Genomic DNA, 26,752 nt, shown 5'->3' on the forward strand with positions numbered 1-26,752 from the left:
TTTGTGTTGTCCGAATGCACTAGATCAGAATAAGCAAGAAGTTTGAATTCCGTGATATCGCTATTTGGAGTGGTAATGGTAGATTAATCCACTGCCATCGACAAGAGAAACCGCGGTATCAAGTCTTGTCTATAGCATGTTTCCAAGTATCTTAAGATGATCTGGGCTCCATCCCCCACGTCACTTACTGTTCTCACAATATGTTAGCAAAATAGCACGGAAAGACCCGGGAAGAAGGATCAGGAGGTGGTCACAGTGGTCAAGAAAGCTACTCAAGTATAGTGGCTCAAAATTCTACTCAAATGCGAGTAGAATTCTTTTTGAAGCAGCCCAAAACTACTACAAGTTGAAGTAGAATTTGTTGGCTTTGGGAACTAGTTAAGTAAGTAGGTAGTTTGAAAATCATCTAATAAATACACTCACATGGACCGCTGGATTTGTGTTGTTATATCCCTGGAGATATATTTTTTCAACAGCGCGGTGGTTCTGGACCTTTTCATGCTAGCGCACCAGCGGATACTACATTGTCGCTTCGCGCAAAAAGGCAGGTATCTGAAAATATGATAGATTGTAATTATTCTAAACCGACGGTTCTCAACCTTTTTGTATTTACGGACCCCGCCTTTTGGACCATCACGGACCCCCGCGGATCCCCCGAAGTTTTAGTTCAAATTTAGGTCAATTATCGTGCAATCGTGATCTGTCTTGTGAAAATGGTATCTGTAGACTAGTAATAAACAGCAACAAAGTGACTTTTCTTGAAAATAACATACCATTTATGCAGAAATTGGGTTGTCTTTTATTATTTGGAAGTGAATTTTGCAACGGCATTCTTCAAAATACGTCGTCGTGTCTTGAAAATCCTCGCCTTTGATTTGTTACTAACGACAGTGCCGAAAATCCATTTCCGCAAAGATAGGTGATGGCGAATGTAATAATAACGCGTAACGCTTCCGACGACACATTTGGGTATGATCGCAACAAATATGGCACTAAAATTCAGTAACATTTTTTTAATGAACAATGATTGAACATATTACGTCAAACCTGGTCATTTCTATCAGGCAGCTCATCTTGAAGTTATTACGGAAAATAGTTATGAATATCGCAGGAGAATATGGAATTTTGTAAACATTTCGAAGTCACCGTGATTGACATTACTAATCCAACTATATATTTTTATTTTATCCACAATCCCCAACGAAATATCTCTAAACAGCAAAATAGTAGGCTTGGAAATTTAGCAATTAAAATGTGTCTGCACAGTAGCATATTTCATATGTGACGGCCATTCTGTTGGTGTGAGTTCTGTAGTTTTACTGGTAAGGAAGCGAAACTGCTGCGTGATTTTCCTAATTTATAAAATACAATTCAGTGTATCAACAACTTTGTAAATTTAGATGCTTCGCGGACCCCCGGTTGAGAACCACTGTTCTAAACGTTTTCATCAGCTTTATTTACTGTGATGAATACAATCTGACGATTATTGCATATTGATGAAGCTGTCGGGCCATTATGCAGCCTGAAATTGTTCACATCGTACGCAGCCGGTATAGAAATGATATTGACGGATACTTTCGTGAAAAAGTATTGGACACTCCATGCATGCTTCGCACAAAGCACGACGAAAATTTTGGACTCTTCGCGAAAGCAGCCGCTCAATTTCTCCGTCTCGGTCTCTCTATCTCTCTCATGATCTACCACTTGTAGCCTACTTGACAGACTGTGAATAGCGAAAAGTATGTAAGTCACATAATATGACTAGCAAGTAGACGTAAAAGTAGATGAAAACTAGATGTACTTGAGTAGAGTACTGTAAGCAGTGGAAAACTACTTGGGTAAGTGATACCACCAAAGGAAAACTACTTGAGTACTTCGAAAGAGTAGAATCATAGCAATTTACAACCTAGCTACGTTGTAAATTGCTATGGTAGAATTGTTCGTAACTAACCATCTCTTTGGAGGACGATCACAAGTGAGCAACTGAAAGAGCGGTTAAAGCATTAAAAGGGAGCTAGAGTTCAAGAATGAATATGGGGCGCTGATGCATTGCTGCACCTTATTTTATGTTTTGATTGAGATTCTGTTCAATAAAAACTGTCAGTCTGTGCAATGAGGGCAGGGCAGGGCATAGCAGCTACTAGGACTAGACCGATTTGGGTGTGAGATCATAACCGTTTTCCGTAACTGCTCTGTTCATCACATCGCATTGTTAATTGGGTGTCTTGAGCGGATGAAAATAATAGAACCGACGTTGTCAATAATACAATTCCTGCACATTTTATATCGCGAGAGTGAGATTTGTTCTGTATATTCCTTTGCAACAACATCGGCGAATTCGTTGGAGCGAAACATTGTGTGACGTATTTTATGTCAGCTGCAAATTTCTGGCAGCAATCACCGTAGGAATCGTTTAGTTTGCAGTTGAACCGTGTGAACGGATTCAACGAGATTGTTTCTGTATGATGGGATCGTAATAATTGGATAACTTCAACGCTGTTTATTGTCTGAAGAGAGTGGAAAAATACTGAAACTGAAAAGTAAGTAATTTATACCTATTGATTTTTTTCAATGTAAACAATAGTGTGTTCGTGTGGTGTAATTGGTGTTGGTGTTAGTGTTGTGACTGTGAGACGAGTATTGGTATGGATTCTGGTGTGAGTTGTTCAGTGTGCTGTGTACCTGGTTGCGGTATAAATAGTTGGATTGAAAATTTTCAACTTACCTACTGTGTCGAAATCGGCAGAAGTATGTGAACAACCATACTGGAAACTGTAGAGGTCCTTCTATTCTATATAAGCTATGGAACACATACCACGGATGGACGTGGTACTGGTCTGGTATGATTCCTCGAGTGAGATCATGCTCGCCTGCGGCAGGTGGCCTGCCAGTGTATCTACATCTATATATTTCTATTTCTACAATTTCTACAACATAATATTATCAATATTATGTAACTACAAAATCGGTATGTTGCTACGAATCTTGTAGATCAAGTCAATTCATGTCATAGCCAACTCTCGAATGGCATGTAAGAAGTGAGGATGAATGAACACCAGAACTCCTATGAATATTTTCACAGCGAAATGACACAATTGATTTTTATTGCACAATGGGTAATCTGTGCTCACATTTTATTGTGTGGCTTAGTTGAACTGATTGCAGTATATTGGTTTCAGTTCAATATAACCATTGCATTGTATATATAATCAATATCAATTCAATTTTCTTTTTGTCTGAAGACCTATTCTGTCTGGGCAGCCTTGTCCTTTTTCTTGTTCTGAATCACATCAATTTAAAATGTTTTGTGCAATTTATCATTAATAGAAACACTCTTCTTTTTCATAGACACTCCAGAGCTATGTCGTGGCTCGGTGCCCTTAATGATAGCGTCAGCTCGTTTTCTTCAATAACTGGACAGATTGGTGGGCAGATATCCAATTTCACAAAAGAAGTTCTGACAGAGACATCAGAAGAAAACATAGGTAAGTTGTTTCAATTCGTAACAATCATTTCTAATCATACAGCAACCTATTGCAAGTTCTGATAATTTCCCCCAAAGTGGAATGTTATTGAACTAGCAAAGACAGGGGCTGGCGACCTCTGAACTGCGACCAGATCTGAGAAATCTGTGTATCTCACAGCGATATCTGTCCTACGAATTTTGACAGGGATCTGCAGCCTCCCAACGCCCCGGCCTTATCCCAAAAATTGGTTTGGCTCACTGCCGTGTCAGTCCTGTCGATTTTCTAGGACTGGGATCTGTAACATCCTACAAGAAGCGATATCGTTGCTATGAATTAGCGCAGACAGGGATTGGCGACTTGCAGGCTAGATCTGTCCCGCCAACTGTTTCGCTGTGGCCACATACAATCACACGCAGACTCTATTTCTTGAGTTATACTCATTTTTTTGTTTTATGTGTCATAATTGTGTAACTTATTGCTTTGATGTACAAGTTTGGACAACATATATCGTTTTATGAAAGTGAAGGCTTCCTCGTCCGATCAAGTCCTACATTGAACTTTGCGACAAAGTCTTTCTTTACATCGCCATTGATATGTGACATCACAACAGTGTATACACATCTCCCCTATTGCATTCCATCCTGGTTACAGGCTACACCAATCGACTTACACTGGACATCATTTTTTAGCTTCAGATTCAAATTTTTGTATCCGGCCCACCATGGTCAAAGTAGTCAAGAAAGATTCTCAAGTAGAATTAGAAGTAGCCACGAAAAAATCTACTCAAGTATGAGTAGAAGTACTGCTTCCACAAGCAACCTAAAACTACTTGAAGTAGAAGTAGAATTGACTTACTTTAAATCTACTCAAGTAAGTAAGTAGTTGTGAAAACGATCGTATAATTCGTTCGCATGGATTGTCAAAAGCTGCAAATTGAGCTATGCCAAAGGTGCAGAGCTTGATTCATATTGATGCATATCGGGAGGTATCCAATTTTCGACAGCATAGACATTCGTCCACATCATTGGATGAAAATGAAAGTATTTGTATGGAAATGCGATACTAATATTCTGTTTACTCAAACAGCCAGTTTTTAGAAAATATCATGGTATGGCGCCCTCCCCCATATTATAATTCCCGTAGTTGAGTTGAAGAGAAACAAGGAGAAGTTGTATCGGATACGGTGTAAACACTTTGCGCGAGTAATAAAAAATATGAAGGTTCGCAAAAATGCCACATTGTGTAGCTTTATTTCCGGAAATTAATGGCATTACTACACTTACTTTTATACTTCAACACGTATGCTCTCCAGACAAAAGGACTGAAACTAATTAAAACTCGAAGTATGATACTGGGGATTGAAAAAGAAATAAAAATACTAGGTAGCCTACTTCTAAGCGGAAAATGTATTTCATGCTTTTAGTCCAGAAATTTTCAAAGGTGGTACCGTTTGCCAAAACAGCTCTAAAACTGTAAAAAGTCAGAGTCCACTTTTCCAGATTAGGACACGCCATGGACTGCTAGATTACGATATGATAAGTAAATGCTCTATATTGCGAAACATCAGTTTCAGACGTTATGATGGGCCATATATAATCCGATTAAATATTTCAAATGGGCGACAATGCGGTGTGGATGGAACCTCGCAACCCATTACCTAAATTATATTCACCAATACTGATATTATACTGGCACTCCATATCCACAGTGCGCGAACCGCGACGAAATGTCTGGGCTTTACTCAACTTTTATGAAAACTAAATGTCGATACTCCATGAAAACAGCCCCAAAATTCCTCAGTCTATCTTCGTGATTGGATGATTAATCTACTTCTACTTGACAAACTGGAAATAGCAAAAAGTAAGTAAGTAGATCACAAAATATTACAATGCAGAAGTAGAAGTAGCAGGAAATTAGATCTACTTGAGTAAGTACACAAGTAGCGGACAACTACTTGAGTACTTCAAAAAAGTAGAAGTACTTCGTTACTGACCACCTCTGGAAAAAGTCGACGACTCCTGAACTATAATATCTTGGATGCGACTAATGACCAGACACGGTTTACTACGCTGTATTTTTTAAACCGCAATTCAAAACATGCAAATAGAAAATTTCATGTGTGCTAAAAATGTATTGTCATATAATACCAGTGAATCCATCCTAAATCAACCATATTATGCGGATTACGGTATTTCAAACATACCATTTTTTTCAAAATTCATTGAATACGTGGTTGATAAAATTGTCGGGTACACCCAATCTGTGGCCACTGAAGCGAAGTTATTGTAGTAAAATTTTTCATTCTTTTAGCGCCCCTCCTGCAGGTTGGAAGGAAGATAAAACTGAGGTGCAAATTTTTTTTAGGCAATCTAGAACTTTAATCAACTAGCCAGTAAACTTTGAAAAGATGGTTGTATTTGAACAACCCTATAATGCGGACGCCGATTGCGATGTATGTCACGCTTGCGACACTTAACGCAGGCAATGAATGCAATGGGGCTTGTGAGACCCGAGAGCGCGAATGTAAAAATTGAGATTGCGTTCAAAGTGCGCAATGCGCATTTCAGCCTTCTCATGGAGTAGAGGCATTCGCCATCCCGACTTGTTGTAACCGATGATTACAGCATGTCAGTACTCAGACAGCTTTCTTGATGTTTGTACTCTTTCAATTCTTGGGCCGCCCAACCCGCCTGTCGTAGCTAAGTATCGAAATTGAATCTCGCTAATTGTCAATTACTGGCAGTGCTGCGTTTGTCGTCATACAATCGCCATTCTCAACACATTAAGTTGCGGATATTCGATTGTCTCGGTGTCGGCCCAGCGGGTGGCGTCTCCCGAAAACGCTCTGCCTCTGCGTTGCACCAGGGAAGTAAATAGCAGCGACACGCCGTAAATATGTGCGTCGATATCGGATCGTGCTGATTGCGTCGTCCCCGACTATATCTCTCACTGTCTTTTCATTTTTACGCGTATATTCAACCCGTGCACGTCGGCATTACTCGGTTAAATGCGAAAATAATATCACCTCAACATCCGATCTCTTTCCTCAGCTGACTACGTGCCTGTATAAGTTCATATTTCTCTTGATAAGAAAGCAATTGAAATTATCTTAATGAGGGCGATGACTCAAGGTATACTTTTTATTAGTTACCTTTGCTATGATGGATAATTATAAATACTTTATCTACCCTGTGACGCTGGGATTAGTGGAATACATGGACGTGTTTTTTCAGATTATGAAGTCGAGAATAAGAAGCTATGCGAAGAATTGAAGCATAAGGAAGCGTTGGTGAGAATCTTCTTCTTTATTATAATGTTAGAATAGTTAGTCATTCGATTTTGTAGGTACCTAACAACAGTTAACCTTCTTGCTGTATAAATTTAGGAACCTCATTCTTTCCATGTACGAATTACGCTGTCAGGAGTGCAGTAATTACTACTGTACTGTTTTTTTCCGCTGCTTCTCTAGATTACCGATCTCCTGGAGAAAAATCGTTTCCTGGAAGAGAGGTCTCATAAAGCGGAACTGCAATTGAGCACCTCCGAGAACGAATGGCGGAACCGACTGGAAAGTCAGAACGTGAGTTTGCGAGAGAGATCGCTATTCGGTTGGATTCAAGAGCCGTGCAAGGAGGCTGCCTTTGTCGATGATATTACTGTAGAAGCACATCTTTTATGCCAAGCTTACACTTCTGACTCTGTACAAGTTTAATTAAGACGCGGCTAGAAGTCCCGGCCCTATTCCACAAGTCCTAGCTTCCGTTTCTTGCCACGAGTGATCACGGGTAATTACTAGGGCTGGGCAAAATCGAGTACCTGGATGATTCGATTCTGAATCACGTAACATGCTTCGAGTCGAGTCGAGTAATCGAGTATCACTCAGTATGACGTCATAACAGAATGTAATACTTGAAGTTCAAATATTTACCATTTATGCCACCACAAAGAATATATTTTCTGTTATCCATCTCTTAAAAGATACTTTGGTATTTTTTCGACCATACCGATTTCATTGCACTTGGTGACAATGTTGTGGGATAATCATGACTTCGTAAATGTGCTACGTCCAGTAACCTTCGTAGCTTTGTATTATATGTTACGTATGCTACGATACCACCCATCAAGGTTTCAGGGCTTCTACAGTATCGAAACTATAATTCTCGTTGATAAATTAACTTTCAGTGGCGAGGAGCGTATTATTTCAGTACTCGAAAAAAATCGCCTTTTACTACTCGACTCGAATCATTAAAATTAATACTCGATTCAGATTCGAGTACTCGAATCATTGTGCCCGGCCCTAGTAATTACTCGGTTATCTCCCGTCCTGCTCAGCCTATATAATGCGTCCGACGAAACGTTTAGAATGGCATTCAGTTTAAGTACGATTAGTAAACAAACGATGTTGTTTGTATGATGCATCCACGTCAACAAATATATCGTAATGCCGAGAAGTAATTCCTTAAAAATGAATGAAAACACTAGATGTAAAGGACAGTCTGGGATCACGGCCTAAATGCCTTCATGCGTAGGCTTGACATATTTGCGACTGTGCGCTAGGGCTATTCAAAAATGACTTTTTTTTCTCAAATCGTACTGGCTACTTGATAAAATAAAATTGTTAGGTTACCTAATTTAAGCCTACACACAAAATTTGGTTCAATTCCAGCCAGTAACCGCTTTGCTACAGGAGAAGTAAGTTTATTATTTATTTTAAAAATAAATAATAAAAAATTTGAAAATTCTCTGTTCACCCCATGAAAGTGTTAGGCTGTCTATAGAAACGATACTCACCAAATTTGGTTCAATTCCAACCAGTGGAAACAGAGTCAGTGCCGTCGAAAAATTTGTATTTTGATAAAATAGTATTTACGGTGAGCACAACTATGATAAATAAACAAAGAATCGGTCACCGTAAATATTTTATCAAGTATCCAGTACGATTTGAGAAAAAAAGTCATTTTTGAATAGCCCTACTGTGCGCTAGGGGTGTTCAAAAATTACTTTTTTTCTTCTATCGTACTGGCTACTTGGTAAAATTTTTAGGTTACGTAATTTAAGCCTACACACCAAATTTGGTTCAATTCCAGCCAGTAGCCGCATTGCTACAGGAGAAGAAAGTTTCTATTTATTATGTAAAAAAAATAACCAAAAATTTGAAAATTTTCTGTTCACACCATGGAAGTGTTAGGTTGTCTATATAGACGATGTTCACCAAATTTGGTTCAATTCCAACCAGTTGAAGCGGAGTTATTGCCGTCGAAAAATTTGGATTATGAATTAAATAGTATTTACGGTGACTAATTCTTTAATTATTTATTATTATAGTGGTTATTACCAACCACATTATTTTCCACATCTTCTTACATCCATACAAGGTTTCGCTTTACCCAGCACGATATCGCTGTTATAATGTCATTGTAGCGTAAGCGGATTGTCAGAAGAATTACGGTAATCTGAATACGTTGAGAGGGGCTAATCTTAAGATCCTTATTTTAGCGCCCCAGTAAGCCAAAGCGCCGTTATTGTATCAAGTGATTCGCTACAAATGAGCGGGAGATCGCAATTGAGGATAGTTTTGTATCCATTTCGCACTCACGGGTTCCGTGGTTGCTCGAATTCGACTGGTTTACACATCAACGCAGGTTTATTAGAGGCCCTCATGGCACGATGGTGAAAGCTTTTTTCTGTCGACAAGAACATGTATATGACATATTGAACCAGTGAACGCTACGTATTTCAGATCTCAGTGCCGAAAGCACAGTCAATAGTCTGAACTGGGAAACATTGAGTTTTTGGGACTAGCGGAATTAACCGTACGGGAGGCACTTGCGCCCATGTGTCTCAATGATGTAACGTAACAGTTTCATGTGGACAGCGAAGGCTTTTCGACACTGTGAATCTGTGGGCTTCGCTTATTGCCTCGGCTTACGCTGCTGTCATGAGTGCTTTGGTGCGGTATACGCTGTATCTGCAGAATATGCGATATAATAATATGAATAACCCATGCGCCATGGCTGATGCGTTCCTGTTGGAAATTTGTCGTTCCAATTCACGAGCTTGCGTGACGTCACAATCCGTAATGTCACATGCGTTAGTCGCGTTAGTTGGTGTTGTGTGTTGAGCCAAGCCTATAGGCTTGTTTATTTGCACGGTCCTCTAAAACTTGACTAGGCCGGCGTTGTCGTGTTTTAAACTTATGCGCTTGTTGTCGGTTGGAAATTAATTTCTACCTGGCGAATCGATGATATCTAACAATGAAGCACGGGCAGTCGCGCTTTGTTCACTGGTGTGATTTCGAATCATGAGTCACGCGCAATTTAGAAGCCTGGTCGGTCAGTCAGACCCCAAAAATGCGACGATATACCCCACAAACTATACTTTATCCCCAAACGTGAGTATTGATCTAATCACGGGCAATCTGCCAAGGCCCGATGGGACTAGGGGAACAGTTGCACAGATAATCTCCGTCAGCTACCACAAATTCTCTGCATCGTACATCCGCCGACAAGTCGAAACGCATTCGGACGACCGTTTCTCGCGTCGCATTTTCAAATCTACCGCCTTTTCTCCGACTTGCTACCCAACCATGTATCGCGGATCCCGTTACCCCGATGAGAATGCCGCGAGCTTTGTTCCTCAACCGCGTTTTTTGTTGCGAAGCCATTGTCCGTGAAAAGCCGGCATATCAGTTTTCCGGGAGTTGAGATCTGGCCATTATTCGGGCGATATTTCGCTGAATTTCAATCGTTGCGAAGGTGGAAACCAGTTATGCTCGGGACCAGCGCCTAGAGACCGCGATTGTGTAATGCTCAGAGTCGGTGGAGTAACTAGGTTCGTTTACTGTCGAGGTAGCTTAAATATACGTTAGCACTGTCTCAGGCACGATCGGTTTATACGGCATCGCGTAGACTTGATTTGGATTTCGTACTATACCTTTGCACAAAGAAGGTGTAAAATAGAAATGACAGCCGAAAGAAATCTGTTGCAGAAGTTGAAGTAAGTTGAAGTCTAGAATCATAGCCACTTGACTAAGTGGTGCAAGCAGGCGGAAACTACTCCAGTACTCTAAAAAAGTAGAAATACTTCTTTACTAACCATGACCAGTGACCACCTATGGTTGAGAGACGTTACCTGGTCGCTGAGACATCCTCCTATCTGCTCATTACACCGCATTGTACATTGTGTGTATTGTGCGGATATAAATGTTAAGTCTACGATTATTAATAGACGGTGAAGCCTGTGGCCGTTTGGACTCGCATTGACGACGTGGGATTTTGGCGGAAATGACATTATTTCATAGCAAGTGTCAAGTCGCAGTTGCGACGTTTTGTTCTGGCACGTTACCGGTGTAAATCTGCCATCGGCGTGCCAAGGAAAGTTGCCCTAATTTGAGTGAAATGTATACCGACCAGTCGATTAAGTATCTTCAGTTGCTTGCCCCCGCTAGTTGTTATATTGGCCTTAGAAGGAATTTCCTATTAACTATTTCCGACAATGCAACCGCGTAAGTGTAATTGATGTGTTGCGTAACTATATTTACTGTAATCATCGCGCGGTGCACTCGCCGTATTCGTGAGTTTTCGGCAATGCGCGACACAAGTCCGTAACGATGTGTTATCGAATATGGATTTTGACGTTAGTGTTAATTCCTTCGTATTCTACCAAACAACAGTTTATAACTGTGGTTCTTGACCTTTTCTGACCCGTGCAACACCTACGTTAATCAGCAAGCCTTCGCGGAACCCCAGATTTTCGCTTCGCTTAGTCATTCAAACAATGATATGCCACAATACACATCTAACAATTATCATTGATTGCCGGTGCGCAAAATTGACTGTGCATACACGGAGTGTTGAAAGAACGAAAACATTAAAATGTGATTTCCACACGAAACGAAAATATTATAACAGGGGTTCTTAAAAGTACGAGGCGCGAAGGGCATAATTTTGGATCGCGACGGCACCAGGGCGATCGTAAATTTCTTGCAGCTACGAAAATATTTCTTCACGCTTGCCGCAACTTTCTTATACATGTCCGTGGTCAATTGGTCATTATGTTGGTTCCATCCAATAAGCAAGACTCACAGAAAAGCCATTACTGCAGTATGGCTTGATCATGAAAATTTGCGACCTTTAAATGAGGCTACACAAGTTTGAGTTCATAACAAGATTTGTCGGACATTGGTTTCTCTCGAAAACACCGGCGAAGCCCGTTGGGATACTTAAGTTATAGGAGTGTGCAACGAGCGGGTGCGGGAATATGGTGTATTATACAGGTGTTTCGAGGCCAACCCCTTTGGCTCCGGAAATCATGAAGACATATGAAATTTTTGCAAACATACTGTTGGGGAAAAGTGTGGTGCCATAAAGATCGACGGCGATAGACCCTTGGCAAAAATTGACCGTCGCTGGTTGGTCAAAACCGTCGATATTGATATGTTCGGTCGTCGAAATTGTCGGCACCAAATAGTCCCGCCCTTGCAATCTGAGTGGACAGCAGCACAAATGCGACCCCCAGAGGAACTAATACACTCCAATTTAAAATCGCGTGCGTCAGACATGTTTCATAGAGATGCGTTGCGTGCAACTGTCGTTTCTGCGTTCTCTATGTCATATATGCCCGTAAAAACGTAGCATACCAACGTTAAATATGTATTCTTTTTGGTGTGTAAGGCTTGGGTCGCGAGATGCCAATAAAACTCAGATTTGGGTCGGGGTCTAAAAAGTTTAAGAACTACTGCATTATAATGAATATTCGTTACCGCGGCATTCACAGTTCGGCTACTGATCGCGCCTAATTGCATGCAATAAATAATGGCGTGTATGAATTTTTTTTAGGTTTTGACCTCTTGCGAAACCCTTGAAACTGACTCGTGGAACCCATAGTGTTCCGCTGAAAACTGGTTAAGAACTACAGGTTTATAACAATCGCTGTACAGTGTACAAGTGTAGCATTGCGCAGAGTCTGCGACCGTAATGGCCATATGACTTGCTAGAATTGTGAATTTCGTTTTAGTCGGCATCTTCGGCGTTTGTTATTTCAATTACGTGTAGGCCGGGCTCTCGCTAATGTGTTGTGGAAGACGGAAAATTGCCAGCGATCTGCGTCACGCTGAAAAGGCAAATTCAGCTCGGCGCATAGTTGCGGTCGTTTGTGTAAAGGTGTCGAAGCTAGTTGTCCAGCCGCAGTTCCGTGCGCGGCCGCTGTGCCGCGGAAGGGAGTGCCAGACTTGGCTACGCCTTATCGCTAGTAGCTGCGGCCTGGCGTGGGTTCGAATCGCATGTATGTTTGCGGGGACTGTATCAGGGCAGAGAACCATGACCTAATCGCGATGAAGAAATGTAATGTAAACTAGTTGCTAGCACCCGTTCAAAAGCTTGTTTTAGAAGTCGAGGCTATTGTGGGTTGAATCTGTTTCGAAAAAAATTGAGCCAGATAGGGTCAGTAGTGAGGTACTAGTGATTAAGATTTTTAGGTTACTTTCACTTCTACTTAACAGCGTCAGGTATTTGACAAAACGAGGCTTAGAATTCATACTTCGATGTCATACTTTGTAATCCATATTTGTACTTGATCTTGAGTAGAAATTTACGGCGTTGTTCCTACTTCTACTTTTGCTCTACGATGACCGCTTCGACCGTCTGATTTGATGCGGTGCTGGAGCAGATTTTGATCATATCATTCATTTTAATCCTGCAATTTTGGGCTGTGAGCGGGCGCGGTTGCATTTACGCATACAGTTATAAGTCGCGCACCCAGCGTCTCACACTCTGGGTTGTGGATGACGTAGTTGCATAATTGTTCGAATTTTGTCGCATTTGCCAGATAGGAAGGCGGAAAGGACACAAAACGAGCTTAAAATCGATTCCGGTTTCGAAACAAATCGGATCCGCTTCCGTTATCGGATTTACTTGATGTCAAAGTCGGTTTGGTTATCTGCAATATTATTGTTCCCCATATGAATCACATTCCAGCAGGCCGATGTTCAGGGTAATTTCGCGCGGATACTACAGATGCTTGATTGAAGCTTGCGAGAGACACTTGGCGACGACATGTATATTGTCGAAAGCAATAGCTATGTTTTATTTTATATGGTCCAAGTTAACCATCCATTGAATATTTATGGTCGAAGGCGACTCCCTTTGCGCGATCGTCTTTTTGGCACCTCCCGGTTGAAGGCGAACGTATAATACACTTGGTCTTTACGTGTTGTCGATTGATCAGCTACGCGTTGATGATGTCACAATGTAAATTGACTTTTTCAGTGTTACGTTTGTTGCTTGTGCAATGTGCATCCTGGGCTATTGTTTTTACGAGTTTCAAGGTAAGAAGCGTAAGAATCACGATAGTGTGTTGGCAGTGCGCCGCGTTGAAATATAACGGTTACGTGTCACTCGCGGTGCTTGCGTGGTTGCTTGTTTATTTTTTTGATGTAGCGGTCGTGTGTAGCGTGGTTCCGGGTTGGTTCAAGTGGACGCGGCGCGATAGTGGCGGATATGCGGAAAAAACGTGCCATTTCGCGGATTATCAATCTCGCTCTCGTATGCGTCCAAGTACGCCTGCTCGTTGCTGAATGGGCCTCATCTGTGAAATGTCGATGCAGCCACCTGCCCACTTAAGGGCGTTCAGCTGGTTTGTTACACTGGTCGAACGCCCACTATACGTGGCTTGTGCCGCAGCTGTCGATAGCTGACGCTGGCCGTGTCGTGGCAGGCATTCGCGGCGCGGGCGTGCGCGCCACGTATTGCGTGCGGGCTGCGTTGTGCTTCATAAGTCGCACGGACCCGAATCAAAACTATTATGGCGGTTGGGGTAATTTGCAGTCGGTAATAAGCGCATCTCCTGCTTTGAAAATATGTAGCTGTTCGGTGACCCGGATGTACCGAATAACGCTCCTTGTATGATTCGTAAATCCTCTTGGCATGTGGAAAAAAAGCTTGTTTCGATTAGCTAACGAAAAATGATCGGCGTTTCTCTCCGCGCTATCTGTTTTTATTCATATCCTGTTACGGCGAAAAAGCGCTATAAGAGGGTCGACAAGCTTTTATCAACGGATTGTCTGAAACAACTCACTTCAGTAGACAGATACCGCCACTTTGAGCGCGCGATTCCTGACTAGTGTGTCTCCTCGGGTACGAGTTATCTTTGCGCTCGCTCGCTTGTACGTAGTAGATATCGACTCTGGAGTGGGTTACGCAGTTCTACATAGCTCACGCGGGATGGATTAATAATGAAATGCGTCGGTTTTGAGCAACGTTACTGGGACTAGTTTGAAGTTGTTAGATATGAATGTAGGCAGTTAACTTTCACGCCGCTGTGGGCTGAAGTTGAAAAAACGGGTAATTTCATACTTGGAATGATTAATAAGCGTATCATTCAACATCGTGAAGCGTATGCTCTTGAAAATCTTTACGGCTTCAAACGCGTTGCACCGAATCGCATTACAAACCGGCGGGCGGTATGGAGAAGTTGCTTTAGCGAGATGCGTTGTGGTAGTAGAAGTATCAGTACCGGCAGTTGTTGGTTTATTTTGCGAGCGTGTATTTAATAATAGCAGAAACTGGGCAGTTAAGCGTTTTCCGTATTTTAAGTAGGTTTTGTATCTTCGTTACAGCTTCGCGCCTGTACACGGTCACTCTGTGATTTTCTGTGTTAATTTATTTGCAGAAGAAACTCGCCCAGTCGGGATACCGAGTAGATAACCAAATACCTATACATCGTAGCGGAGACGGGGAACGGCACTCTTTTCAATCATCATTCACGGCCGTTAACCTGAATCGCGAGGAAGATGAATTCCACGACATTATTGCGAAACAGAGGGAAATCGAGCGTCTGTCGTCCGAGCTCGACGGCGCGCGCAAGGAAATTTCGGAATTGCGGGATAAAGTCAAGGTATTTGAGCGCAAATGAATTACATTTAGCAATGATTTTTTAAACACAAGCATTGGAACGCGATTTTGCTTGATTCCGTGGATCGAATTGCATCTCATTTGCTTATATAACCGTTGTTGTGAACGATTTCTTGAAGTTGTACTGTATATAATTATTTGGTTGAACTTGCTAATTACCATTTTGGCCTCATTATCACTGTATAATGTTGTGCACAAGGCAGGTGTATTGTGCGATTTGTATAAATGTTATACTGTGCAAATTGATCGAACAAGCAAATTTTTTGAAACTTAGCTCACACTAAATTACAACCACTCCAATGATGGTAGGCTAATCATAAACTCTTGCCCAGTTTGGGTGCCTTTACGATCTGGAATCATTCAAACACAGTGGCATTCCTGGCACACCCACTTTATGGTGCCGTTGCCAAGCCTATCTGGTTCTTGTCTGAAAGGGATCATCAGTGCTATTTTAGGAATATACTTGGAAATTTCACAGGTCGCGGCCTCCGTGAGTGGTGACGCTCAGAGACAGAACACAGATTCGACTTTACAACTTCGGATTCAGGTAAGCCGGCGTTGGCATTTATTCTTATGCTCATCAACCCTATAGAATTGATACATTACTATTTTATAGCATTCATCCACCACCATGCCTCCGATATATCAGGCTTTATGCACCCTTTATACGGTTTCACAATTTATACATTGTTAGTTGATGTTTGCATTAGCTCTAATACTGGCTAATTAGTAATGCTGGAGTATCACCATCTATATGTGTGTTTCTTGTTAAGGTCTATGTGCTACTGCAACTGTGTATTTTGTCTATAGATTTTGATTTTGGGATGGTAACCATGGTGATACAAATGGGTGTTTCAGTCATGACTAGGAATTTTCAAAGGTGATGTCAACACACTGTTGTGTTGCCATTATAGGACGACTTTTGGAGTGTTTTTCCCTCAATTATTTTATACACACAAGACTCTGTATGGAGAACACTTACCTATTTTTATTCTGACAGGAACTTGAAAATGACCTACGGAGAGAAGCAGACCACCACCGCAAAGAAATGCAGACACTGGAAGACTGGAATAACGCGGCCATATTGCGTCACCAACAAGAGGTCAGCTCGCGTCTTTATTTCTTCCTGTAATTGTAGCGATTTCGAAGCTGTCTTGGACAGTCTTGCTTAACAATCTAATCCTAATAGCAGTTGTCACTTTGATATTGATCATTCTGCTCTGCAATGCACAATTATATCCTAAACTCCACTTCATAGCTAATTTATAAGCTGAGATTATTTCCTGTTTGCAATCTCTAATTTCCAACGAAATGTGATCGACGACTTGTGCATACAACTGCCATTATGACAGATATACTAAATACTTCTGATTTCAAAGACTGACATATTTATATATAAAATTTGCATTCCTTTTACAATTGATGATCATTTTTAGGTAAAAAAGCTGAAACAGGCCAATTCTGGCAATGATGGGGACTCTTTGAATTCCGAGAAAGACTACGTGCTGTCGATGAGGAAAGATATGCAAAGTTTGGAAAGCGAATTGGAGGACAGCAAAAATCAAATGAGAATCAGGAACAGACAATTGGTGGTATGAGACACCTTTCAGGCTAATGTTAAATATGTGGACAATGCGGTACATGCAGTCTATCTTGTTGCTGCGGTCAACGGTATTGTGAAATTGAGAAAATATTCCCATACCAACTACGACAGTTGATAAATATTTTGGTGTGGGCTACTTCGACAAGTGAGATTAATACTGAAAATGAAACCGCTCATGATAGTTAATCTCACTCTATGCATTGCTCATTGGTCTGTGTTGCCATCTCGATGCCTTATGCCAAGCAAAAATAGTTCCGGAGATCTTGTGAACATTTTGTCGCGCATTTTTTCATATCGTTTTCAACTCATTTAAACACAGCATTGCGAAGGCTTGTAAACATGTGGCCACTAACCAGAGTCTTATTGGTGAATATAATGCTGGGTCGCGGTGGTTGATGCAGAGTGATTCTTCGTACACCCTATTATCCATTATTAGAAAACCTAATATCAGCTAATGGGACCTCTTTGTTGAGCCCTCGACCACAAATTTTAGTATTCCTGGAGTTCTTATCACTTTTTGTCCAGCTTTAATCTAGTGATTTTGTTTTTTGATAAATAACTTGGATCTTTGTTACAGGTAATTCCGCTTGAGTTTAATTCTATATTGTGTTTGCAGGCTCAGAAAAAGCAAATTGAGGAAATGAAGGCAGACGCCGAGAAAAACAAGTCACAAATCGATCAGATGGAAGCAGTGGAGCAAAAGCTCAAGAAAAACCAAGAAGAGTTTGAGGAAGAAAAGAGAAAACTGCGCTCGGAAATAGAATGCGCCAATCAAAAACTGACCATTGTCACAAAAGGTGAGCTTGTTCGAGTTTTCCACGGAACGGTATTGCATTACCGTTCAATATCTCCCATCATGGTGTCTTGTTCAACACATTCTTTGTATGATCTGGCAACATAATCTTGATATTGATTTCCACACATAAGTTTTCGTAAAAGACCGATGTCATATCGGTTACCCCGTCCACTTGTGTCCCATCAGTTGAATGTGAAATTTCGTGCTGTACAGTTTTTGAAATTGGAACTGTTTTTGCCTGGGTGTTGACTGATTCATTGTATATTGTTTTGAGGGAATGTGTGATCCTTTATCGGTACCGGTACTTCAAGTTTTATGAGATAGGTATTGTTCAAACCATTGCTAGATTTTCATATAGTGCTTTCTTGTCAAGTGCTCTGCCGGCATTGAAGTGGTTTTTGTGACCGTTTCAGCGTGCTAGATTTGAAATTCTCCGTTGCCCTTTTGAGTTTGTGTTAGATTGTGATATTATAATGCAAAAGACAGAAGGCCGGCTTTATGATGTGTTGTATACGCTGAACTTTGGAGTTTGCTTTTCTGTGAGCGGCAGTTTATGTTCTTCGTTTCTAGAACCGCGAGTCATCTTTGACACCTTGCAATTAGTGTTTCGGGAATAAAATCGTAGCTGTATGTAGTGTACTGTGCCGTAGAAGGACTAAGTAAAGCTACACATTTCAACACCCTTTGCCATCAACAGGTATCGCCGAACTTACGTCTGACGACTGTCTTTCGGTCGATTCCGATGAAAGTATCATCGAAGCCCGTGTGAGCGACTGCGTCCAACGTTATCGCCAACTGCAAGATTCTAGAAGCGAAATTCAGGCGGAAAACGAAGAGTATCGAAAGCAAATTGACGCTTTGAACAAGAGCATGGCGAAAAAAGCTGACAAAGACAGTAAATCTGAGGAGGTTCTGGCAAGTCAGCGGCATGGAACGATACAATGGCCGAAAGACGAGTGAGTAAAATTTTACGGGATGCGGTATTTACATATGGGTTACCAGTGAATTTGGCATTCGAAGCGTAAGAAATACTCCTATTATGAAATCTATGTGTCAATAATATATTAATAAAATTTTTAATGAATGTTTCACTGAATATGAGCGAGAATTATGATATACGGCACATGTCACTAGCTATGTAGGTTATGTATTAATGTATTCGGGATAGGTTAAGGTAAGGGTATGTTCGGATTGAGCTTATGGGCTGCTGGTAACTAGTAAGTAGTTACTGGGTCACTAGTAACCAATATGTTACTATATTGTACTTAGATACTATATTTATTTTAGGAATTTGACGGATGTTGACGAACATTCTGGCCACGGTCGGGCTCCAAAAGTTTTTCCGTCCCATTTGGATTTCGGTACTGTACCTGACTATGTTATTCTCATTTACCGCTTTTCTGTCATTTTGATTTGTGTACAGGAACGCCGATAGGCCACAGTTCCCCGCAGGTACATCAGGTTCGCAGAGCCTTGCTGGCTGACGCTGACGAATCCGTCTCGCGAGAACCAGGAGATTTAACTCTCACAAGACAGGCGTTACAAAAACAGGTGACTACACCGAGTTCCTGTTTAGTTGAGTGTAGGGGAAAATCTATCGATTTTGTTACAGATTGAGGACTATGAGCAAGAGATAGCCGCTTTTGAGAGAGTGCAACGCGAATGGTACGAGGAAAAGACGTCTCTGGAAAGTATGCTGGCTCGGTATCAGAGTGAAGTGGAGGGCAGTCCTCGTGTGAGTAACTGAATCTAACTTTATATCCTGGCTGTCATTGTGTATTGGATGCTGAAGGTTTTTAATGTTATAGGACAGTGGTTCTCAACCAGGAGTTCGTGAACCATTTTCAGGGGTCTGCGAAACCTCCAAATTTGCAAAATGGTTGATGACCTAGTTTGCATTTTGTTTTTAATTAGCGAAATCGCGGACTCGCATAAACAGAATGGCCGTTTGAGATGAGATATTCTACTGTGCAAACTCATTTTAATTGCCAATAGCCTACTGATACAAACATATCGCTGTTTAAAGATGTTTTGTTGGCATTTTGGAAAGACTCTGTTTTCCGCAAAGACAAAAAGGTTGAGAGCCAATGTTGTGGGAGGTTAACAGTTTGTAGGTCAGGGGTGTGCAAGCTTTTTTACAAGCGAGCCAAATGTAACTATTGCCGTGAAACCATGGGCTGCACTTAGGCTTTCTAGCAGTTCCAAGGACCGCCATCTCATTAAAATAGTAGTGATAGCGAGACTACTCAATGAAACTCAGTATCGGTCTATTTATAATATTCGTGTTTTATATGTATGTCCGCTCGAAAATTCAATATCTCAAAATATTTCAGGACAACGACAAAGAGCCGAAGGACGAGAGAGCTGCCACGGTCGAAAAGCTGCAGCACGAAATATCGGAACTGCAGAAGGTCAGGAGTGACCTGGAGAGAGACTTCAATCGCGTCAAAATCGAAAAAGTAATCTCTTTCTGTGACTTTTTTCGAGCCGTTTTCAACCGGTCTCTCGTCGAATTTGTCGCAGGATCAATTTCAAGTCGCCGCTAAAAGTTTAGAGTCACAGTTCAACACTTCCATGGGCGAAGCCAAATTGGAAAAAGGTAAGAGCATACCCGGTTTATTTCATCTACATTTGAACCCTTACATTATCCAAGTTGTGTGTGGGGATTACCCATAGAGTCTAATGATTGAACCTCTGTGGTAAAAACTAACCTTTCTGCATTGAATGGCATCATAAACTGTTATTAGGCGATGATACATGTACATCATATATGTAGTAAAAGAATATCAATTTGGTCCATGTGACTACCACATGTACCCTTCCCGGGCCATTACAGTGGGTAATAATCCACTCCAGCCACTCAACCACCATCACACCTGCTTTTGTTGCTGTTAGCGACACTCGAGCTGGTACCCGGCTTGTCATCACATCAGGATCTGCCAATTTGTTTATTTTAATGCTCTCTGGTCGGTTGAGTTGCTTTATTATGCTTGGGTACCTTGAGCAGTATGTATTATGTTGTAGGTTTAGTGGCGTTTCGTTCCTATTCTAGTTTGTAACCCGGAATAATTTTGCTATTCGTTGGAACAGATTTGTTGCAAAGAGAGCTGGACGGTTTTTCGAAAGAGAAAGAGAGACTTCAGGAGGCTTATGATGTGTTGACTCGGGAATTGAATGAAAGCAGGTATGTCTAGATGCGATTGATATGGATCGTCGCTTGTCAAAAGATGTGTTATTTTTTGGCTGATAAGTCTTGGCTGCCAATCTGTGTTATTGACATTGATTTGGTATTTTGGTGTAGAGTTTCCAATTCTCTTTGATACTACTATTCGATTCCGACAAAATCTTACCTTTGTTATGTACTGATGCCAAAAGCTTACATTTTTTATTTTGAATTTGATATTTATTTTAGGATGGAGAAGGACGCGCTTGACGAAGCCCTCGACGCTTTGGATTCGCAACATCAAGACGAAATGCGCGAGCTGCTTGTGGTCAGAGATGCCTTGAAGGAACAACTGAAAGAAGCCATGACTCAGCTGGACATGGAAAAGGTAGATTTTTTGTCGTTAATAACGATTTTACTATTTGGTTAGCACAAGTTTATGCTTTTTGCAATGTTTCATTTGATGCTGATTAACATTCGTGTAGATTCCGATAACATACCAATCTACCTCCGATTTTGCACAATACAAGTTAAACTTTCATAGTTCAATTTGTTATCTTGGTTCCCTGTCAACACGGCAGTTTGATAGTTTCGATATATGCTACTATTGCTACAGGTATGCAAACGGCCCTTATCAATGTAGCAAGCAAGGTAAGCCTTCATACTTAATGTGAAAGATTGGATCAACTTTTGCCCATATCGTAGATGCTCATATCACTATAGTTCAAAGATCTGCAGTTACCTATCTAATGGTCTGTCTGGGTTTTCTCACAACTTCAATCGAAACTGACAAGAAAATTCGCTTTCATTGAACGCTGGATTTACTTGTATTGTAATAGCCTATCCTATATCCTCCATGTCATAGATAGATGGCTGTTGATCATGTGATATCAAAAGAAAGCTGATTGGTCGCAGGAGTAATCCTAAACCTAAACTCGTTTGTGTAGTGTAACAATATCTAAGTTAGCACATCCCGATTTTGGTGATTATGAATGCAAATCACAAATAATATTCCTCTCTTATCAAACCTATTTTCTTTGTTTCAGTCAGCCCGGGGCGAACTGGAGCAAAAGTACGAAATATCTGTGCAAGATTCGGAAACAAAACTCCAGCAATATGACTCTTCGCTTTGCGAAAAAAATCAAGAAATCGCAGAAATAAAGAAAGAAAACAAGGTATTGTCGACAAAAGTCAAAGATTTGGAGCTATCGTCACGAAACGAAGCCGTTAGTCGTGAACTTATCAGGTCGGAAAGTGGTTGTCAAACAGAACAGTCCGCACCCTTTGAAACTCAAGATCATCTCGGAACTGCCGTGTCTAAATCGAACGAGAATGATATCGATGAATTGAAAGCCCATGTCGTCAAAGCGAAAGAGCTCCAAGATAAACTAAACGATAAGGACGACGCCCTGACGAAGCTGACGAAAGAAAAGACCGACACGGAGGCCAGGCTGCGCGAAGAAATATCACGTTTGCAAGCCGAGATCGAAAACTTGGGCCTCGAGTTGGAAGACTCGGGCAAGGAGACGTGCAGAGTACAGCGCGAACACGAAGAAATGCTCGCGAAGCTGCGATCGGAAAGTCGGGACGAATTGGAAAAGACAACGAACGACTTGCGTTTGCAGTTTCAGCAGGAGAGAGACGACATCGCTAAAGAGACGGACGCCACCTGTAAAGTGTATCAGCAAAAAACGGCGCACTTGGAAAGAGAACTGGAAAATGCGAGACGCGAATTAGCCGAGACTTTGCAGGGCAAAGAAACCATGATTGAAAATTTGACAAGTCGACACTCTGATCTCGATGAAGAGTATCGGTCGCTCGTGATGAATCACGAATCCTTGAAAACTACGATGTGCAATAATAAAACCGAGTCTGACGACGCGCTTAAAACGGAGATTGAAAAGAAGAACGAGCTGCAACGCGAAAGTATCGATTTGAAAGCGACTGTCGATAAAATGACGGCCTTTGAAGTCTCGTTGAAAAACGAAATTGAAACGCTGAACTCCGCTACAGACAATTATAAAATCAAAATAAGTGAACTGGAAGTCAAGCGGCAGGCGTTTTCGCAGAGAGAAAGCGAGCTAAACGGGAAAATATCTTCTCTAACCGCGGAGACGGAACGATTGAAATCTGAACTGGCAGATGTGGCGAATTCTGCGAGTCCTCCCTTGTGAGTGTCGCATATCAAGTTTTGGGTTTTTCGAAGTTTTTGACTCGTGTTAGCGTTTCAGACCGGCCGTGTCCGAAGAGTTGCTGGGCCGATTGGGCAACGGTGATGTTTCCGGTGCAGAGAAGTCAGATCTTTCCAAAGACGACGTCGGTTCACTGTTAAAACTGATTGAAGGTAAGGTTGAATTCTATATCCTGTATCGTTTTTGAATGTTTGGTTGGATAAGGCGGCAAGTAAATTTATGAGAGTGTAAAAGTTTTTAATGTCGAGTCGCTGTTTCATTGTGATGACGTCGCAATGTCTAAATTTAGAATTTGGGAGACTTTAGAAGCCCGTTTGTCCACGGACCATCTTTTACTGGTGTACATGTTTACCGGTAAATTCCATGAAATATCTTTACTCATCTACGAAACACTAGCAATATATGTTTATTCATTTTTTACTGACTCGTAAATTTAACTGATGAAGGAATTTTTTCCTGTCACACAGAAAGAGAGTCCACCATCGAAGCGCTTAAGCGCGTGTCGGTGTCCCAACCTCAAGCTGCCCCCTCGCCGGAACACGAACAATTGAAAAGCGACTTCCGCGCCTTGTCCTCCGAGAAAGATCAGATCCTGTCGGTGATTTCAGAGAAGACGAAGGAAAACCGAAAGTTGAAAGACGAAATGCACAAGATGGTCGGGGTCGTCGCAGAGAGCAAAGCGGCTTTGGAAAAGGTGAGAATCTAGTCGGTTCATAACTCGATAATATAAATCTGTCTGTAAACAACAAATTGATCTCTTAGACAGTTCTATGTCGAGTGGGGAACACTGCTTTTTTATAGTTTGAATTTTCTTGCTAACCAACGGCAACTTACCTTCATTGAGAACGTTGATATGATATCGAAATAAAATTTATGGTATCTTCAATATAGATATAGATACGGGGTTGCCATCGACGTGGATTAAAAACTGAGGACAGCAATTGCATATGTATATATATCTATCTATCTGAGATTTGACTATAGGATTTTCTGATTCACAGTATTACAGAGACATGCGTAATCACTTACATATTTATTTCACAATACGATCCTTCCTGCTTTTCACACTCGATGTAACATTGCAACCAAATCCGTTCAGGTTCAAACCGAACACAGCGCTCTCCTGAAAAAGTACGAGGGCCACGACGATGAAATGACGAAAGAGGGCATTTCTAAATTGTCGCGTCTCGTCATGGAGAAGGACCTGGAGATCGAGTCTCTGAAGCAAAAGTGCGGCACTCTACTCGAAGTTTTGCAGCAACAGCCTGGCGGAGGTTTGCGAAATAAATGTCTTGCGGTTTTACCCGGATGATAACACGGCATTCTGTTGTAATAGGAAGCGGAGTATCGGAAAATATGGTGTCCGGCGAGCAAGTTCAGGCTCTGCTGCAAGACAAAGAGATTCTGTCGTCACAGGTGAGAGTTTGAGACCGCTTGTTTTGTCGTGTTTTATAATCGATCTTTCTACTTCTAATTAACTATAAAAATGAAACTAAATGTTTCTCTTCAGGTGCGACAGCTCTTGAACGAAAGAAACCACCTCGTCACCCTCCTCAATCAAAGTCAAGTCGAGGTGAACGCGGCCAGGGCGGAGGCGTCAAAAGCCGCCGAAGCGTTGGAGAAAGACGCGGACAACAACTCCAAGTTGCAGATCGGCTACAGCAACCTGGTTCACGACTACGATCAAGTGCAATTGAAAATGTCCTCTCTTCTGCGAGAGCTGGGGGCGCTGCAGGAAAAATTGGGGGACCTCGAGGTAATACGAAAGTGTCTCAGCCGTGATGGTGTATTTGGAGGTAGTGAAATTATTCAGCGTTGGTAATTGAGTAGAAGTAGCGGTAACCTAGTATATTCCAATGCCTGATAAAGCTGCGAGCAGGAAGGAAAGGTATAAAAATTACTATTTAAGTATTTTAAAAGGTATATTTGGTCAAGCGGCTGCATACTTTTAGTAGGTAATCCCAGGGTGCATCTTTGCAACTAACGCAAAATGACTTGTGCCATTACAAATTGATGTGATTTTCGGAAATATGTACAGTTATCGTGGTACAGGATATCAAATATCAAAACTTCATGAAGCAGGTATTTATACTTTGAAAACTGATTGAAACAAGTGAAACTAGTCTCGGAAGGTAACCTTGTGGGTAATGCCGTGCGAGCAGGCCAAACTTGCTTGTGTGGTCTGACAAAGTTATAAGCAGTCATTTTTGTATCTGAAATGGCCATCGCCCCACTTGCGCACAGTCGCGTTCCTTCTTCAAATCTTGCCTTGCTTTTCAGCGCATAAAGACTTTTCTGCTCGGAAAATTGGAGCAATCTGGAATCGCCGATTTCCAACAAGTGCAAGAATCTCTTCAAACCAACGCGCACGACTCGGCAGAAAATGCTTCGTCTAAGTCGTCGGATTTGGACTCTTCCAATGCGGAGGTAGAGATTATTAGTATATATGTAAAAAGATCAATCATTATCATGCCATTTTGATTCATAGACTCACCGCCGTGACATTGCGCTACTTCGTAACGATCTCAAAGAAAAAGATTTGTTGATCCATTCGAAAACAGAGCAGTTGACGCGAGTTTCGAAAGAGTTTTCAGCCAAATCGAACGAAGCCACGATACTGAGGCGGTCCGTCGAGAATCTGCGGGAACAAGTAAGTCGCCGGCATGTTCGCTGCGCCGGGATCAACGACAAAACTTGTGTGTTATTTAGGTGAGCACTCTGTCTAAAAACTGTGACGACACAAGGAGGGAGATGAGAGAGGTTTCGAACAAATTAGAAGAGAAAGAATCGGAATCTCGCGCTTTCCAAGTGAGTCCGAGGCTTTGTTTTTGAATATTTGAACGTGCCATCGTCTAGGTGTGGTCGTAGGATTTTCATCGCTACAAAATCTAGTTGTGGTTCATGCGAATTTTCTTTGCAGGAAACGAACGCTCAGCTTTCGATGATGCTGAAAGAGAGAGAGTACGAACTCGAGGGGTTGAGAGAGAAATGCCAGAGGCTCGACACTCTCTTGGAAGAAGTACAACAGGTGAGTCGTGTGATGTATAGGCTTTTGACGCTTCATATTTCGATATAGATTAATAGCGTTTGTGATATTGGAATCGTGTGTTGATTGTGAAAGCTCTGAAACGGCCTGATTTGGGTTATAGCAAATCTGGGAATATATATATGTGACAAAACAATTCTGTACACATCATTCTACCTCTCTTGGCTCTCTAGCATCACTTCTATTTGATATATTTGTTTCTCAGGGGACGCGTTCCGAATCGCAACGTTACCTGGACGAGCTGGACAGTTCGAAACAGGCCCTCATCCACGCCAGGCACGAAAAGGACCAGGTCATGTTGTCGTTGAAACAGAAAAAGATGGAGGCCGACAAGTCTGCGGAAGAGGCGCGCAACGCTCGCGCCAAAGAGGAGAAACTCCAATCAGAACTGGAAAGATTGCGTAATCACCTCGTTCAGGTAATACGCCGTTGTAGACTGCAGGTGGTCATGGTTTGCTTTAGGAGCCAAAACAGGATTTTCAAGATATTTAACGCGTAACTACTTTGAAAGTAGGGTTTTGTCCAGATTTTCCCGTCGAAGTATGCCAGAAAACCCTGGATTTTACGTACCAATCA

The 26,752-nt window shown here is 41.6% G+C and overlaps 1 protein-coding gene across 1 annotated transcript in view; it reads left to right on the top strand.

The window, feature by feature from the left end:
* Positions 1–2,378: 2,378 nt before the first annotated feature.
* The window catches only part of LOC145439003 (uncharacterized), a 31,415-nt gene continuing 7,041 nt past the window's right edge, over positions 2,379–26,752 (top strand). The window contains exons 1-28 of the mRNA XM_080316422.1: positions 2,379–2,540; positions 3,349–3,485; positions 6,701–6,756; positions 6,937–7,047; positions 15,135–15,359; positions 15,855–15,923; positions 16,377–16,478; positions 16,813–16,968; positions 17,596–17,776; positions 18,473–18,731; positions 19,063–19,136; positions 19,199–19,326; positions 19,388–19,510; positions 20,109–20,234; positions 20,299–20,374; positions 20,866–20,959; positions 21,188–21,326; positions 21,985–23,108; positions 23,170–23,282; positions 23,598–23,824; positions 24,230–24,404; positions 24,467–24,546; positions 24,641–24,886; positions 25,411–25,557; positions 25,619–25,780; positions 25,840–25,938; positions 26,051–26,158; positions 26,382–26,594. Coding sequence (XP_080172548.1) covers positions 3,362–3,485; positions 6,701–6,756; positions 6,937–7,047; positions 15,135–15,359; positions 15,855–15,923; positions 16,377–16,478; positions 16,813–16,968; positions 17,596–17,776; positions 18,473–18,731; positions 19,063–19,136; positions 19,199–19,326; positions 19,388–19,510; positions 20,109–20,234; positions 20,299–20,374; positions 20,866–20,959; positions 21,188–21,326; positions 21,985–23,108; positions 23,170–23,282; positions 23,598–23,824; positions 24,230–24,404; positions 24,467–24,546; positions 24,641–24,886; positions 25,411–25,557; positions 25,619–25,780; positions 25,840–25,938; positions 26,051–26,158; positions 26,382–26,594 — 4,737 coding nt within the window. The 5' untranslated portion in view covers positions 2,379–2,540; positions 3,349–3,361. The remainder of the gene's footprint in view (positions 2,541–3,348; positions 3,486–6,700; positions 6,757–6,936; positions 7,048–15,134; positions 15,360–15,854; positions 15,924–16,376; positions 16,479–16,812; positions 16,969–17,595; positions 17,777–18,472; positions 18,732–19,062; positions 19,137–19,198; positions 19,327–19,387; positions 19,511–20,108; positions 20,235–20,298; positions 20,375–20,865; positions 20,960–21,187; positions 21,327–21,984; positions 23,109–23,169; positions 23,283–23,597; positions 23,825–24,229; positions 24,405–24,466; positions 24,547–24,640; positions 24,887–25,410; positions 25,558–25,618; positions 25,781–25,839; positions 25,939–26,050; positions 26,159–26,381; positions 26,595–26,752) is intronic.

Source organism: Botryllus schlosseri, chromosome 5 (assembly GCF_051294905.1).
Source record: "Botryllus schlosseri isolate E-star chromosome 5, Bs_hap1, whole genome shotgun sequence".
Lineage (NCBI taxonomy): Eukaryota > Metazoa > Chordata > Ascidiacea > Stolidobranchia > Styelidae > Botryllus > Botryllus schlosseri.